The sequence below is a fragment of the Hippoglossus stenolepis genome, chromosome 22, assembly GCF_022539355.2.
Source record: "Hippoglossus stenolepis isolate QCI-W04-F060 chromosome 22, HSTE1.2, whole genome shotgun sequence".
Lineage (NCBI taxonomy): Eukaryota > Metazoa > Chordata > Actinopteri > Pleuronectiformes > Pleuronectidae > Hippoglossus > Hippoglossus stenolepis.
Window position 1 is genome coordinate 1,090,552 of NC_061504.1, and position 13,730 is coordinate 1,104,281.

General features: G+C 41.7%; 1 protein-coding gene across 2 annotated transcripts in view; it reads right to left on the bottom strand.

Moving 5' to 3' along the window:
• The window catches only part of scube1 (signal peptide, CUB domain, EGF-like 1), a 98,513-nt gene that overhangs the window by 10,939 nt on the left and 73,844 nt on the right, over nucleotides 1–13,730 (bottom strand). For both annotated transcript variants that reach the window (XM_035148000.2, XM_035147998.2), the window contains 4 exons: nucleotides 5,975–6,097; nucleotides 3,320–3,436; nucleotides 1,169–1,291; nucleotides 878–997 (listed from right to left, as the gene is read on the bottom strand). In XM_035148000.2, the coding sequence (XP_035003891.1) occupies nucleotides 878–997; nucleotides 1,169–1,291; nucleotides 3,320–3,436; nucleotides 5,975–6,097 (483 nt within the window). The remainder of the gene's footprint in view (nucleotides 1–877; nucleotides 998–1,168; nucleotides 1,292–3,319; nucleotides 3,437–5,974; nucleotides 6,098–13,730) is intronic.

Genomic DNA, 13,730 nt, shown 5'->3' on the forward strand with positions numbered 1-13,730 from the left:
CACTTTCAGACGACTTCCAGTCAAACAGTACAACAATATCACAAAAGTGCGATGATGAATAAATCCAGGCACGTATATGAGTCATTCAGTCTTTTGACTATGTTTAATATATAATATTTATGCACATCTATAGTACATTCTTTTTTATTTTTATTATTTATTTATAATTGCTTTGTACAAAAGATAGTACATTTTGGAAGAAACCTTTATATTTAAATTCAAAATAATAAGCAGTCCTTTGAGCTAAATGCTCACAATGATAATGCTATCAAGGTATAACGTCTGTGTCAATCATAATCTTAGCATTCTAAAAGTTGCAAATTGGCTCTAATAATAATCGTAATTTTTTAATGATGCAGCAAATAAAATTAAGTTACAAAATGGGATATTTTTTAAAATCAACAAGCCTTAGAAGTATGTTTCTCTGTGTCTTCAAATTTACTGATGCACATGATTGCACGTGACTATTTTCATACAACACAAATACATTTCTCAAGTTGATCATCACCGACTAATGTCAGAGTATCTGTCCACCAGCTGAGGATTAGTAGAAGCTGGATGATGCTGTGGGACAATGACTTTAAACATGGAAGTAAATCTTCAACAGCATGTCTTCAAACTAAGAACATCCACCTTTCTGAGTCCAAACCTTAACCCAGTGGAGAAGTTGTGGAATGAGCTCAGAGAGTCGTTCAGCGCAGACATCCTTAGAACATGTCTGAGCTGAAGTAGCTTCATCTTATTGCTTTTGTGCTAACAACGCACTTAAGTGTGTGTGTGTGTGTGTGTGTGTGTGTGTGTGTGTGTGTGTGTGTGTGTGTGTGTGTGTGTGTGTGTGTGTGTGTGTGTGTGTGTGTGTGTGTGTGTGTGTGCGTACCTGCAAGGAAGAGGGCATTGGAGGGGCAGGAGAGTGAGCAGACTTCTGCCCCACCATTTTTAGTGCAGGTCAGTTGAGCTCGGGGTGCTGGCTTCCCATTGGGCAGACATTTCACCACCTCTGAGGAACACACAGAGTCACATCACCATGACAACCACATGCACCCACAGAGGCACACACACAACACGCGCACGCACACACTCAAACAAAGCGCACACACACACACACACACACACACACACACACACACACACACACACACACACACACACACACAGAGTTGGTACTTACCGATACAGTCTTTCCTGTTCCAATGGAGTTTCTGTCCAGGTGGACACACACAGTCGTAGCCGCCCTGACTGTTTACGCAGTCAAACTCACAGCTCCCATTGTTGATGCTACATTCATCTATGTCTGAGACACAACCATAAAGAGCAATTTTTAAATCGATGAGGCAACCTAGTTAAATTACTAGAAAGGGAGACAAGACATTCGGATTATAGGCAAATTCTGTAGACGAGAGATGTTCGAATTCGCCAAAGATCTTTCTGTGTGGACTTTGTAAGTTCTCCATGTGTCTGCATGGGTTTTCTGTTGCTACACGGGCTCCCTCCCATAACCCAATGACATGCAGATTGGGGCTAGGCTAATTGAAGACTCAGTTAGAATGGATATTGAGTGGATTCTCTGTCTTGTGACAGCAGTTCATGCCATTTCATGTGGACCTGAGAACCTGAGTGCTGAAGCAACGTTTCTCCTTGATCTCTTCAACAAAAGAATCAGCCAAAAGAGTGAACGTCTTTCATTTTTGATATTAGGTTTGTGCAGTTATATGTGTTTATAGGAAAGAAGATGACAGAAGACATATGTCATGCATGCTGTAGTCGATACGCTGCATCCTAATCCCTGTTTTCTGTCCATTTGTTAAGTTAAATAAGTGTGTACATTCAAATTTTCAGAGAAGGGAAAAGTCATATACTTCGCCTGAAGTCTTGGTCATGAAGTCAAATCAAAGTTGTTTGTTTTTTCATGCAACTTTCACAACATATTTCATCAGCAGTTTGGTTACACAGTCCCAATCATGAGTAATTGTTTTCATTACAGTCTTTAAAGTCTTTACAGAGGATAAAGTAAAGTAAGTACTCGCTCTACTAAGCATATTACCAAATACTGGGAAAAGTCAAATGTAGCCTGTTGTCAGTATCGTGCTTTAAAGGGATAGCTCATCCCAAAATTTAAATTCGTACTCCACCAGTGGTGCAGTGCTGCACTACTGGCAGCATCCAGGAGTGGATTACATCCTGGTCAAATAAAACGTATGCCAGTTTAATGAAAAACATAAGCCTCAACAATAAAAACAGTCATGTGTTTTACTGTTATGGCTGATGAGTAAATGTCATGCTGACCTCCAGTGTGGTCAGTCAGTGCAATACAGAGCAGTGACAGCTACATGATGACTGAGCTACGAGTGTGCAACAGCACAAACCAACACACCCTGGGAGCATGCACACAGTAGAGCTGCTTTCAGACATGCACTAAACTGCGGAACATAGTCCAGAGATTCTCCAGAGGGGCTGCATGTGAGAACGCAAATGTCTGTGTCCTGTCTGGCCCCCAGTAAAAATTCTAGCGAATGTCAGAATAAGCCGATGTAAGAACCCAGTAGGTGATCTCCACAGGATTCACCACGAGCTAGAGGGTATGTTAATGGCGTTTCAAACCCATGACAGAAGCAAAAAGAAAACAGAGAGAAAACAAATATCTCAGGATGAAAAAGTGGTGCCACACACGTAGAGTGTGTGTATCAGTGTTGATGTGCTGTAAACAAAAACATGGGATCTCCACAGCAGAATGAATATGCTTATTAGCAATAAGATCTGACTTTCCAACTGTACAGTATATACAACTTAACATGTACATTATTTGTGTTCACAAAGACCAAATGATTTAGTTTTTGACCAATGTACGTGGCTACGGCTCAGGAGGTAGAGCGGGTCATCCACTAACCAGAGGGTCAGCAGTTCGATCCCAGCCTCCCGCGTTCCACGTTGCCAAAGTGTCCTTGGGCTGTGCTGGCAGTGAGTGATCGATGTGTGATAGAGAAAGTGTGGCATGCAGATACACTGTATGCATGTGTGTTTGAATGAATGTGGTGAACAGGCCCGTGTGCTATGTACACCCAAACCATCAGGCCCAAAGGAACATAGTACACTCAGGGAGACATTAGTCAGGGGAACTAAGGTGTGAGAAGGTTCACAGGCGTATTCAGTGACCCATCACACAGAACATTATTTTCTTTTCCATTTCAGATACATCAACACAAAACCGTTCATTTGAATCCACTGTCTCACACACTCCAGTCGTGTCACACATCAAATTCCAGGCCAGTTTACTGTTTCATGCATGCTGTGGGAAATCAGTTTAATGTGAGCAGAGCCTCACCTCCACAGTGAGTGAGGCCATACAGGATGTATCCCTTGTTGCACAAGCACTCGAAGCTGCCAGGGTAGTTGATGCAGGTGTGGTCGCAGGTTCTCTCGAAGGAGCATTCGTCAATGTCTGAGGGAAACCAAGGAGAAAACATGACTGCTGAGAAACACTGGAGCTACACTGTTTGCAGTGGACAGAGTTTGGAAAGGGAAAAGGAGAAATTAGTGAGAAATCATCGTCAGTGACTTTATTTCCTGTTTTTTTTCTGTTCTCCATCTCAGGCACATCAATAAATGGATTCAGTGGAACATCATTGCTAATCCCACTCATGCAGTGAAAATACAGACTTGGAAGGTCTGCAGCTGTCTCTACATACAAAAGATAACTTTATTTCTACAAACAGGTGGCCTTAAGTCAACAAGTTGGAGGAGTTTATCAAGCATGAACGGCCGAGGGAAAAAAGATTTTGGTTGAAATGTTGGAAATGTAAGCCATAGAAACTAGATGTCAGGATATCTGTTACTTAAATTTATTTTTCCTTTCCTTTTCAATGGCTTGATGTATTAACAATTAAAAATGAGATTCTGTGAAATAAATACTGAATAAAATATCACACAGTAATAAAAAGATTGTTTCAATGATCCCAAACCAAACAAAGTAAAAAAAACATCTGGTTTTAATGAAGTGTTTGCTGTCAACACAGCAACATTGTGTTGCTATCGAGACGGAACCAACTCACTGCTGAACTAACAAGGAATCATCAGCAGATTGTGTGTTTACATCCACAAAGAAGGGTACATGGATGCTGTGGTTGTGTCCCAAGACTTTATCTGCAGCTGGAGCTTCCAGAGAAGTGCCAGCCAGAGTATTCGCTGATCAGCAAACTGCACTGCCTGACTGATATTTCATCATTGCTGGTTAAAATTCTGCTATGAAAACCTATCAGTGCTGTCAATGATACCACAGCTGCAGGACAGATGTGGCTGAATTCTCCATACATTAATGGCATTATGAACTGGTTCAAATCAGGGTAATGGGAGCATTGATGGTCAGACAACACAATCTTCCAGACTCATTTATGGACAAATAGGGCTGCTACCAAAGAACTGAAAAGGATCAATCATCACAGTAGATAAATAACACAATTAAATCAAAAAAATCTGTTGCTCACTTAACTAGGACAAGCGCTCATTGTATTTATCCAATTCGGAAAAACATGAATAACGTGTGTGCTGTGCGTGTGCTGTGCGTGTGTGTGCGTGTGTGTTCCCGCACACATGTATGCACATCTGCTTGTGCATGTGTCTAAATATCATAGCTATCAGGAATAGAGGTCAGCATTTGGAGCTGGTTTATTTTAGACTTGTCTGTAGGGCTTAACAGGGCTAATAATATAACATGATATAATGGGGTTTGTTATGTGGAGGAAGTAAGGCCTGGGTCTTGGCTCAGTAAATAACTCCAGGAAACTGTCCAAGAGAGGTCTTTGGAACAGCTTACCTGTTTTGAGAGTTTACATAAACAGAGCTGGGCACAATGAGGTTGTCAACAATTGTTTAATGTAATAGGAACATGAAGAAAATAAATGCTGGTTTCAGGTTTGGCTGTGCTTTCGTTCACCTGAGACGCACCCTTGGTTGTGACGAGGTGTTCTGACAGTGACAGCTGACATTTATTTTGATTGCTGACTAAATTAATTCATTCTCTCTTCCTTTCTAAACATTTAGAATAGATGGGATATTTTGTGGAAATCAGTCAGTTCTGGCACATGCTCTATCACTAGCACAGTGTAGTGCCTTGAGCTATTTTCTCTGGAAAAGCTCACAGGCACAGACAGGGCTGACAGATTAAACATTATATTTCATTTAAAGCCCATGTTGAAGCTAAACAGGCTAGATGTCAGTGGATGAGACAAACCTGGCAGCTATTGGCAAGCATTACACGCTGGCAAAGGCGAGTCCGCCACAGGCACTGATGCTGTGATGTGGCTAACAACACTCAACACCTCGTTATTAAAGACTCACAAAACACTTCTGTTGGTACATAGTTATTCCAACCCGCACACACACACACACACGTATACACACGGGACAAACACCCACATGAACCCACACTCACTCTTTGGTGGATTTGGGCAACAGAAAGAAACACCTCTGGATTTTGTTGTTGATAAAAACGATTGTGTGTTTGTCTGTGCTCCTGTCTCTTGCTCTGACTTGCAACCAGGAATCTGCCTTTGGTTGTACAAACATTACCACAGATCACAAGTTGGCTTCTACATGTACACTGCACACTCAGTCGAGGAAGACAGCTATACTGCTGCAACTAAGATTAAGATTAAGATTAAGATCAAGATTAAGATTAAGATTAAGATTAAGATTAAGATTCCTTTATTGTCCCGCAATCATGCACACACAAGCAATACATGCAATGGGGACAGTGACCCTCAGCTGTGCACACGGAACACAACACACACACAGGGACCACACGGAGCAGTGGGCAGCTATGGAAAGCGCCCGGCGAGCAGATGTTAGGGGAGTAAGGTGCCTTGCTCAGGGGCACTTAGACAGTGAAATAGGGAGAACTATTTGTGTGTCTGTGAGTGATCATTACTTCAGAAGGTGCAAGTCTGAAAGTAAGAATTACTGCATATAGTTAGTCACTGACCTTGGCACGACCGTTCGTCTGTGAGCAGTTTGTGGCCTTTCTGACAGCTGCATTCAAAGGAGCCCACTGTGTTCCGGCAGAAGTGATCGCAGCCTCCGTTGTTCTCCTGGCATTCGTCGATGTCTGGTGGCGCAAATTAAAACAATGACAAATGCAGTCCCCTTATTTTTCAAGCAAACACGTACGTCATTTGCATTTTCACGGTTAAAAGAATGTGGACACTTGGCCCAGACCTCCTCGTAATGTGGTCTTGCATGATTGAATCTACATGCGTTCACACCTGTACTTAGGGCTGTACACTTGAGATTGGATCACAAAAAACACATGTTAATAGCAGGTGTGCACGGGCTCACAGAGTTTCAGGGACGCATCGTCTAAATCAAGCAGAGAGGTGGTAACAGCCTTCTCTGATGCCTGAGTTATACCTAATTTGAAGCGTAATTACACTGGAGCACCCTAAACATGAAAATTAAGCATCATTTATTTTCAACAATCGGTGTAAAACACAAGAAGGTGTTTAGATGCTTATAACGGTCATGTTTGTCCCACAGTCACACTGTCCTTGTGTTTGTGGTAGAATGGGTCCACTGCAAGAAACTCAGGGGTATAGAACCTTAAGTTACCTGAGCTCCAGAGGCAGTGCCAACCGCAAGCTGCTGCCTGATCTGGTTTCAAAAACTTCAATGCATCCACCTCTCACTTCCTCCAGACTACCGTGTCCTCACATGAACCCAGGCTGTAAAGTCATGTCTTGTACCACCTTTTGTTTGGCTAGTCAGTGCTTTTTTTCATAATGGAAATGAATAGAGGGCAGAGAGGGTGAAAGAGGAGCAAGTAGGATGAGAAGGAAGACGAGAAGGAGCAAAGGAGGAGGGAGGGGGCAATAGTCTGCAGATAACACAGGCTAAGCCCCTTTTGATTGGTGCTTTAAGTGATGAAAACTGTAGGGGATTACAACCTAAACCCTTGAGTTGGGGAACAAATCAAGAAATAGAGGAGGAGCGAGGATGAAGGTAGAAGAAGCCAGACAGAGAAGAAGTGGTAGGATATTGATGGAAAAACAGGATGAGAAGATGGAATTTAATGTCTGGACATGGCATCATTAATGTGGGCTTCAAAACTATTACAAATCACTGTTGGAAAATAAATCTGTGTTATGATGGGAAAGTGCTATGGTTAGGGTGCTGTCTATTCACTGGAAACATTGTCATCACTAATAACATCCCTTGACCATCTCAGTATGGCACGCGAACACAAATGTGTTGTTACTGGGTATTTGCTGAAAATACAAACACTGGCACTTTTCTTGGAGGACAGAGTGTTTCACTAACATACTGCTATCGTGGGTAACGTCGGCTCGGGTTGCTACAGTGTAAATTCCCCCGAATCCAATAAAGAGCAGGAAAAAGCTATTAAAGGGAAAATTCACCACTTTTTATGTGGATGTCCAATAAGTGTTGATGGTAATTGTAGTCAACTGAAGCAATAAATTCCTCACTTGTGCTACAGCGACAAAAAAGGTTGAGTTGTCAGAGCTTTCCTGCTTGCATAGCCGTTATCGCTCTGCCTATACCAGGATGCATTTCACCTGAGCACCTGATGCTCCACACCCAGTTGTATAGGTGGGTAATATGTACACATCATTTGATTTATTGCAAGGACAGATGGAACCATGGAAAACCAATAAATGTCACCTAAACCCAACCAGGAGAAGCAGACCTTATCTGCACCCATTTGACATGTTGTTTAATGTTATTCCTTCCCGCTGACAGTTTGCCCCTTTGAACTATAATAACGATTGGTCATTTATTCCCACAGCTGCTAATGTTAGCATTGCTAATTTGTGTCTTTGACCCCTGCTCTCTGACCTTTCACCTCCTGAGCAGGGGGCACTTGAGGGTCACACACTCAGGTCAATTGGTACCACCTCATAGCAAAAGTTCACATTTGCATTTACATATACTGTACATATGCCATCTTGCTCCAAGATTTAGAAGAGATTAGTAAAAAAAAAAAAAAGCAATCAAAAATTACGTCTAAAATAAAAGTGAAGAGAAATATAAAAGCAGAAGTATAAGTGTATTGTAAATTAAATAAAATTAAGTGTATACCAAGTAATGCAGAACCAGGGCCTATTGTGTCATCAGAGAGGAGAATAAGATAAGCAAAGTTACATTAGAGAGAAACAAATATTTAACTAAAGTGGCCGTAAAATTTAATGATAAAGGACTATGTAATATGGGATATTGCACATGATATTGAAATATATTGAAATAAAAAAATATTGCAGATGATATTGAAATCAATTGAAATATTGAACATTATATTTAAATATATTGAAATAAAAATATTGCCGATGATATTGAAATCAATTGAAATATTGCACATGGTATTGAATTGATAAGATGATTTACAAAAACAGTGAGAAGAAAAGCTTCAAGAGTAGGGCAAACTGGTTCTTCTATACAGAGGTGTTGGTAGAGACATCTGTACATAAACTAAGAAACACACAGACACACACACACACCTCAACATTCCCTCTTTGCCCTCACCATCTCTGCTCTGATGCCTATGTGTAAAAACAACATATACCACCCCCGGTCTATCCAACTCAGACACAGCTTAGTAATTATTCTGGCAGCCATAAACACTGGCAGAATCATCACATCTACCCACACTTAATGGCCACTCCAGGGATGGCTGCTCTTTATAACGGGATATATAATTACCTTTAATGGAGCTTAAATAAGCTTTGAGCTTAAATACATACATTATGCCTCTGAACATCTTGAAATGATAAAGTTGGGAGAGAAGAGAGAGAGAGGACAGACAAAAGTGGGTGCATTGAGGGTTGACTTAACCTCCATCTATCCTGTATTTGCACTGCATTATTTTCTCACCAAAAAAATCATTATTAGAGGAACACAGTCAATTTACAGCGACTCATATCTCCTTTAATAAATCATTGTAGCTGCGGATATCAGTAACAATACCAAGGATTGGTTCTCAGAGGCTGTCATTCTAATTGTCTATGACACCATGATGTTAACGTATTAACATAAAAAGGTAGGACTCCCACAATGGCTTTTGTTTGTGTTTCACATGATTGTGCATCTTGATGTCATCAACAACAAACATCTGGGTTCCCAGAGGCCATCTTACAGGAAGCCTTTGTAAATGAGGATGCTCCTAAGCAACTAATTAACGCTCACATAGGACTGTGTATGGATAGCAGGAGAAAGGTTGAATCACACTTGCAGTTATTGACAAATAGGTAAAAGGCATGCACACAGATGTAAGAGTATGCACACGCACCCCACACAGTGCTTCCACCGCAAATACCATCTCTGTCTGTTCCTGTGGGAGGGAGGAGTCATTCGTCACTTTCACTAAACACACACACACACACACACACACACACAGGCTATCTCCTGGGATCCATCTTTGATATTTACTCTAGTCGATCAATACCTCAATCCCACCTTCTAATCAATAGTTCCATCCTTTGCTAAAAGCTATGTATCTGGCTGAATATCCCACAGCTCTACTGACAGACCGTCTGCTACCGTGTGCATATGACACAGGTTTAGAAAGACAAATTTATAACTTCTTAAGGCCCTTTTAATGCTCCAGAGAATTCGATTTAAGAGCAATTTAACAACCAAAATAAAGAAATAAAAAAGCTGGCAAACGCAGTGCATTTCCAATGAAACATAGCTAATATAAAGTTCTGAGAGTATAAATGGAAAGTTACCAGGAAATAAGAGAATGATGTCAAAATTGTGAAAGACCATTCAATGAAAAACATAGCATCATATTGTATTAACTGTGTTCTATATGAAAACCTTTATCGTGATGAACAACAAAACTCAACACTACTAATACAGGTTTTAGTACATGAGGCTACACCACCCTTAAGCCGTTTTCAGAAAAAAACCCCAGAGAATTGACTAAGGAGTTTACCCAGAGTTGGCCTTTCACACATGCACATACACATGCACAACACAGCGGGGGGGGGGGGTTCTCTGCACAGACACGTTCACAACAGCAACAAATCCTCCTCATTATTCAGGCGAGAGGTGGAGCCGCCGGGTGCAGCAGACAGAGGCAGGAAAAACATATTAACTCGACTGCGTAGATCATGTGATTTTGTTTACAGCTCCCTTACAGTGTCGGAGTCTTCACACATCGGATTCTCCTGAATTTCTACGGACTATATACGAGGAGGCCAGGTGGAGAAAGTCCGTAGAAAGTGCGGAGCGTCTCACTCTGACATTTTCGTTTCAAAAATGTACCTCCTCCAGAGATAATACTGAGGAACTGCGGAGTCCAGTGCATGTCTGCAAGGAGCACTAGTGTAATCTGGCCGTGATGTTGGATGTTGCAGAGCAGCACAATGTGACCACACAGCACATACTTTGATGAAGCTGTTTATATAATCACATTGATATAATGTGGCTCAGGCGGAGCTATTAGTATCATGGCATTAGTGTTGCCTATAGGATTCAGTGTCTTCAGGAGCTGTGGAAGTGGCATGACTGAACGTGAGCAGAGCATCACATTCGCTGGGCTAAGAACCTTGTTTGATGTGACTCTGAGTAATCGATTAGAGTCTGTCTGCACCGAAAAACATCTGGCACTTTTTAACACAGATTCTCAATAACCCAAATAGGCCTCCAATTGAATTTGAATTGAATTTACTGGCAGTTGAAAAGTGACCTTCGGGGAATACATTTTTCTTCCAAGGTAGATATTTTGGATGTGAACTCTTCACTGTGCCGGCTGCGGAGGAGGATGTGGGCCAAATGAGAAGGCTTGCTAACATCCACCTGGGCCAAAGGAAACAAGGCCTCCACCCCCTCGCTTGCTCCTCTGCGAGCCTCAGGGCTGTATTCAAGACGTTCAGTGTTTGGAATGAGAAACCTGACTCCAGCAGAGACCCTGATGCTGCCGCGGGGCTCAGCTGCCTGATTAGGACCCACTGACCGACCCGATTGATCAGCACTGCAGCTTAAACCATCCGTCACCACTGAAGGTAGCGTAAATGAATCCTAACTTCTCACCTCTGACCCCAGCATCCAGAGGTCAAGCGCAGGGTCAGAGTTATGTAAGAGGCTTGTCTGTCTGCCTCGCTCCTGAGAAAAAGGCTTAGGGTGGGAAAAAAAACTAGTTGAAACACATCAACCAAGAATACAACTCTTGTCTCCTAATTCATTTAGACTTGCTTGTATAGCTCATATCTCAAGAGTACGAGCTGTGCACAGTGGAGAGTAGTTGTGTAGCTTTACCAAATATTTGCAGTAAAAAGCAATTAAATGGAATGCATTTGCAGGAACCCGAACCTCTCCAAATAATTACGGAGTACAGAGGATCTAGGTTTCTTGGGAGTGTTGGTTTTCTTCGCAGGGTGTTGCCGGTGGAGAGGACAGACATCAGGCCGGGAGGCAGCGTGTATTTATTCGGGTATTAAACGACCCCAGTGCCTGATTCTTTTTAATAACAAACAGTCCACAAGTGCATGTGGGCCAAGGGACATTCTCTGTTTTACACAACAATAAAACAGCCAATGATGTGGCCCTGGGTTTGGCCAGGGAGGGGACTGCCTGTATTGCTGCAGTCATGTAAGGTTAAAGGGATTGGGTGCATCGGACCAGTGTGGACACAGAGGGGGCTTCAGAGTTGTGATCCCTTACTGAGGAAACAGGGACCCCCAGGCTACTGGCAAAAGAAGGTGTACCAACACACACATATGACACCAAAACCACTGACAGTCAGTACAATATGTAATATACTAGTATCAATATTTCAAAACGGTACTGACCTTGTTCCCATGTGTCCGATTGTACTTATAACAACACAGTTTACACAAATACCTGCACTGCATTTCAAGGTACATCTGATGAGCAAAGCCCTTTCCAGACATAGAGCACATGATCTTTCTGATACAATAGTGTGACAGAGGTGTTCATTATTTGTGTTATTGAATGTTCTCATGGTATTTGGCATCTGCTGTGTGAGACGGAGAGGTTGAGCTGGACTTTAACATACAAAGTCAAGTAAGTGTGTGAATAGCAGAGTAAAGAGCTAATAGGTGGTTAGTTAATTCCTCACTTGACAGAAACAATATCAGCCACTACTCTGATAATCACTTAATCATAAAAAAAAAAACGTCATGCTAAAAAATGCCAAAGAATAGCTGGATCCATCTTCTATAATGTATGGATTCAATGCTTTTGTTTGTCATACATGAGATGAGTATCTTTTGGATTTTAATTGTTGGTCAAAACAAGTGATTTGAAAATGTCATCCTTGGCTCTGGTAAACTATGTTTTATGTAATTTTAGAAATTCTAGAGGAGTTCATCGACTAACGGAAAAAACTTTATATTAATCAAGAATGAAAATAATTATTAGCTGCAGCCATAAAAAATAATAAGAAAGTACTGATAGCTAAACAGGTATAGTGTATTTTGTGGGTATCACAAAAAGAAAATATTTCTTTGTCGCAACTGTGTATGTGTGTTACTGTCTCTGTACATGTATGTATTTGATGTTCCATTGTTAGACATTTATTTGTGTGTATATGTGTGTACGTGTGTACGTGTGTATGTGTGTATGTGTGTGTGTTCAGGTCTTTTCAGGTAGAAGAGGAATGCAGGCCAGTGGGAACGTGTCTCACGTGCCAAAAAACAGTTCAGCATTCACACACCATCCACAGAAACACACTTCCATGGGCTTGCATGTGCATAAAATACATGCAATAAAATAACATATATCTGTGCTTACTTTGGCCACTTCTGGGGACATTACATAGACTTGCATTAACTTCCTGGAAACTTAACATAACCATAACCACTACCTGTCTGACCCTAACAACTTAAACTCAATAATTGACAAAAAACAACAAGAAAAACAACAACAATGTTTTCCAATTTGGCAACATGGCATTTGTCCCTAATTGGACAAGCTGTCCCCCATTTAACAGTTTTTTAGTCCTACCTATGACATGCACACGCCACACACACACACACACACACACACACACACACACACACACACACACACACACACACACACACACACACACACACACACACACACACACACACACACACACACACACACACACACACACACACACACATACTTTAGGTGATCCAACCTCCAATGTGCACCTTCTAATCACACATCTGGAAACTGTTCAAAAAAATTCCATATCTCTCTCTCTCTCTCTCTCTCTCTCTCTCTCTCTCTCTCTCTCTCTCTCCATGACACTGTACAGGGCCCTTCTTAAACAGTAGCAGTTCCTCGCCAGGTTCTGTGCTAGATGCTTCTAAGAAATTAGTGTGTGGATTGTTTGTTTAAGTTCTGCACCAAGACAAATGAGATGGAAAAGCTGACCCTACGTGGACGGCTCCCTTACGTCTGAGTGACTCTTTCAGACTTGAATGGAGAGCGCTGTACAAAACATCCTCAGTGAGAGTAGCTGCTGACCTGCAGTTGATGATTCTACTAGAGACAAATTACTCAAAGCATCCTGCACAGAAAAGTTTTTATTTTCATTCAGGAGTGCACTGAGTTTATCTGGTCCAATGATTGTTTCTGGTGTCTATCTTTTACCCCACCACCCCACCACCCCCTCTCTCACACACTCAGCTTTTGTCGAGAGTGGCCTGTGACGAAACACCTCCTTGGGTTGGCCTGTCTGTCATCATGAGAGGCTGAACCGCCTCATCTGTCAGCACAGATGAAAAGGC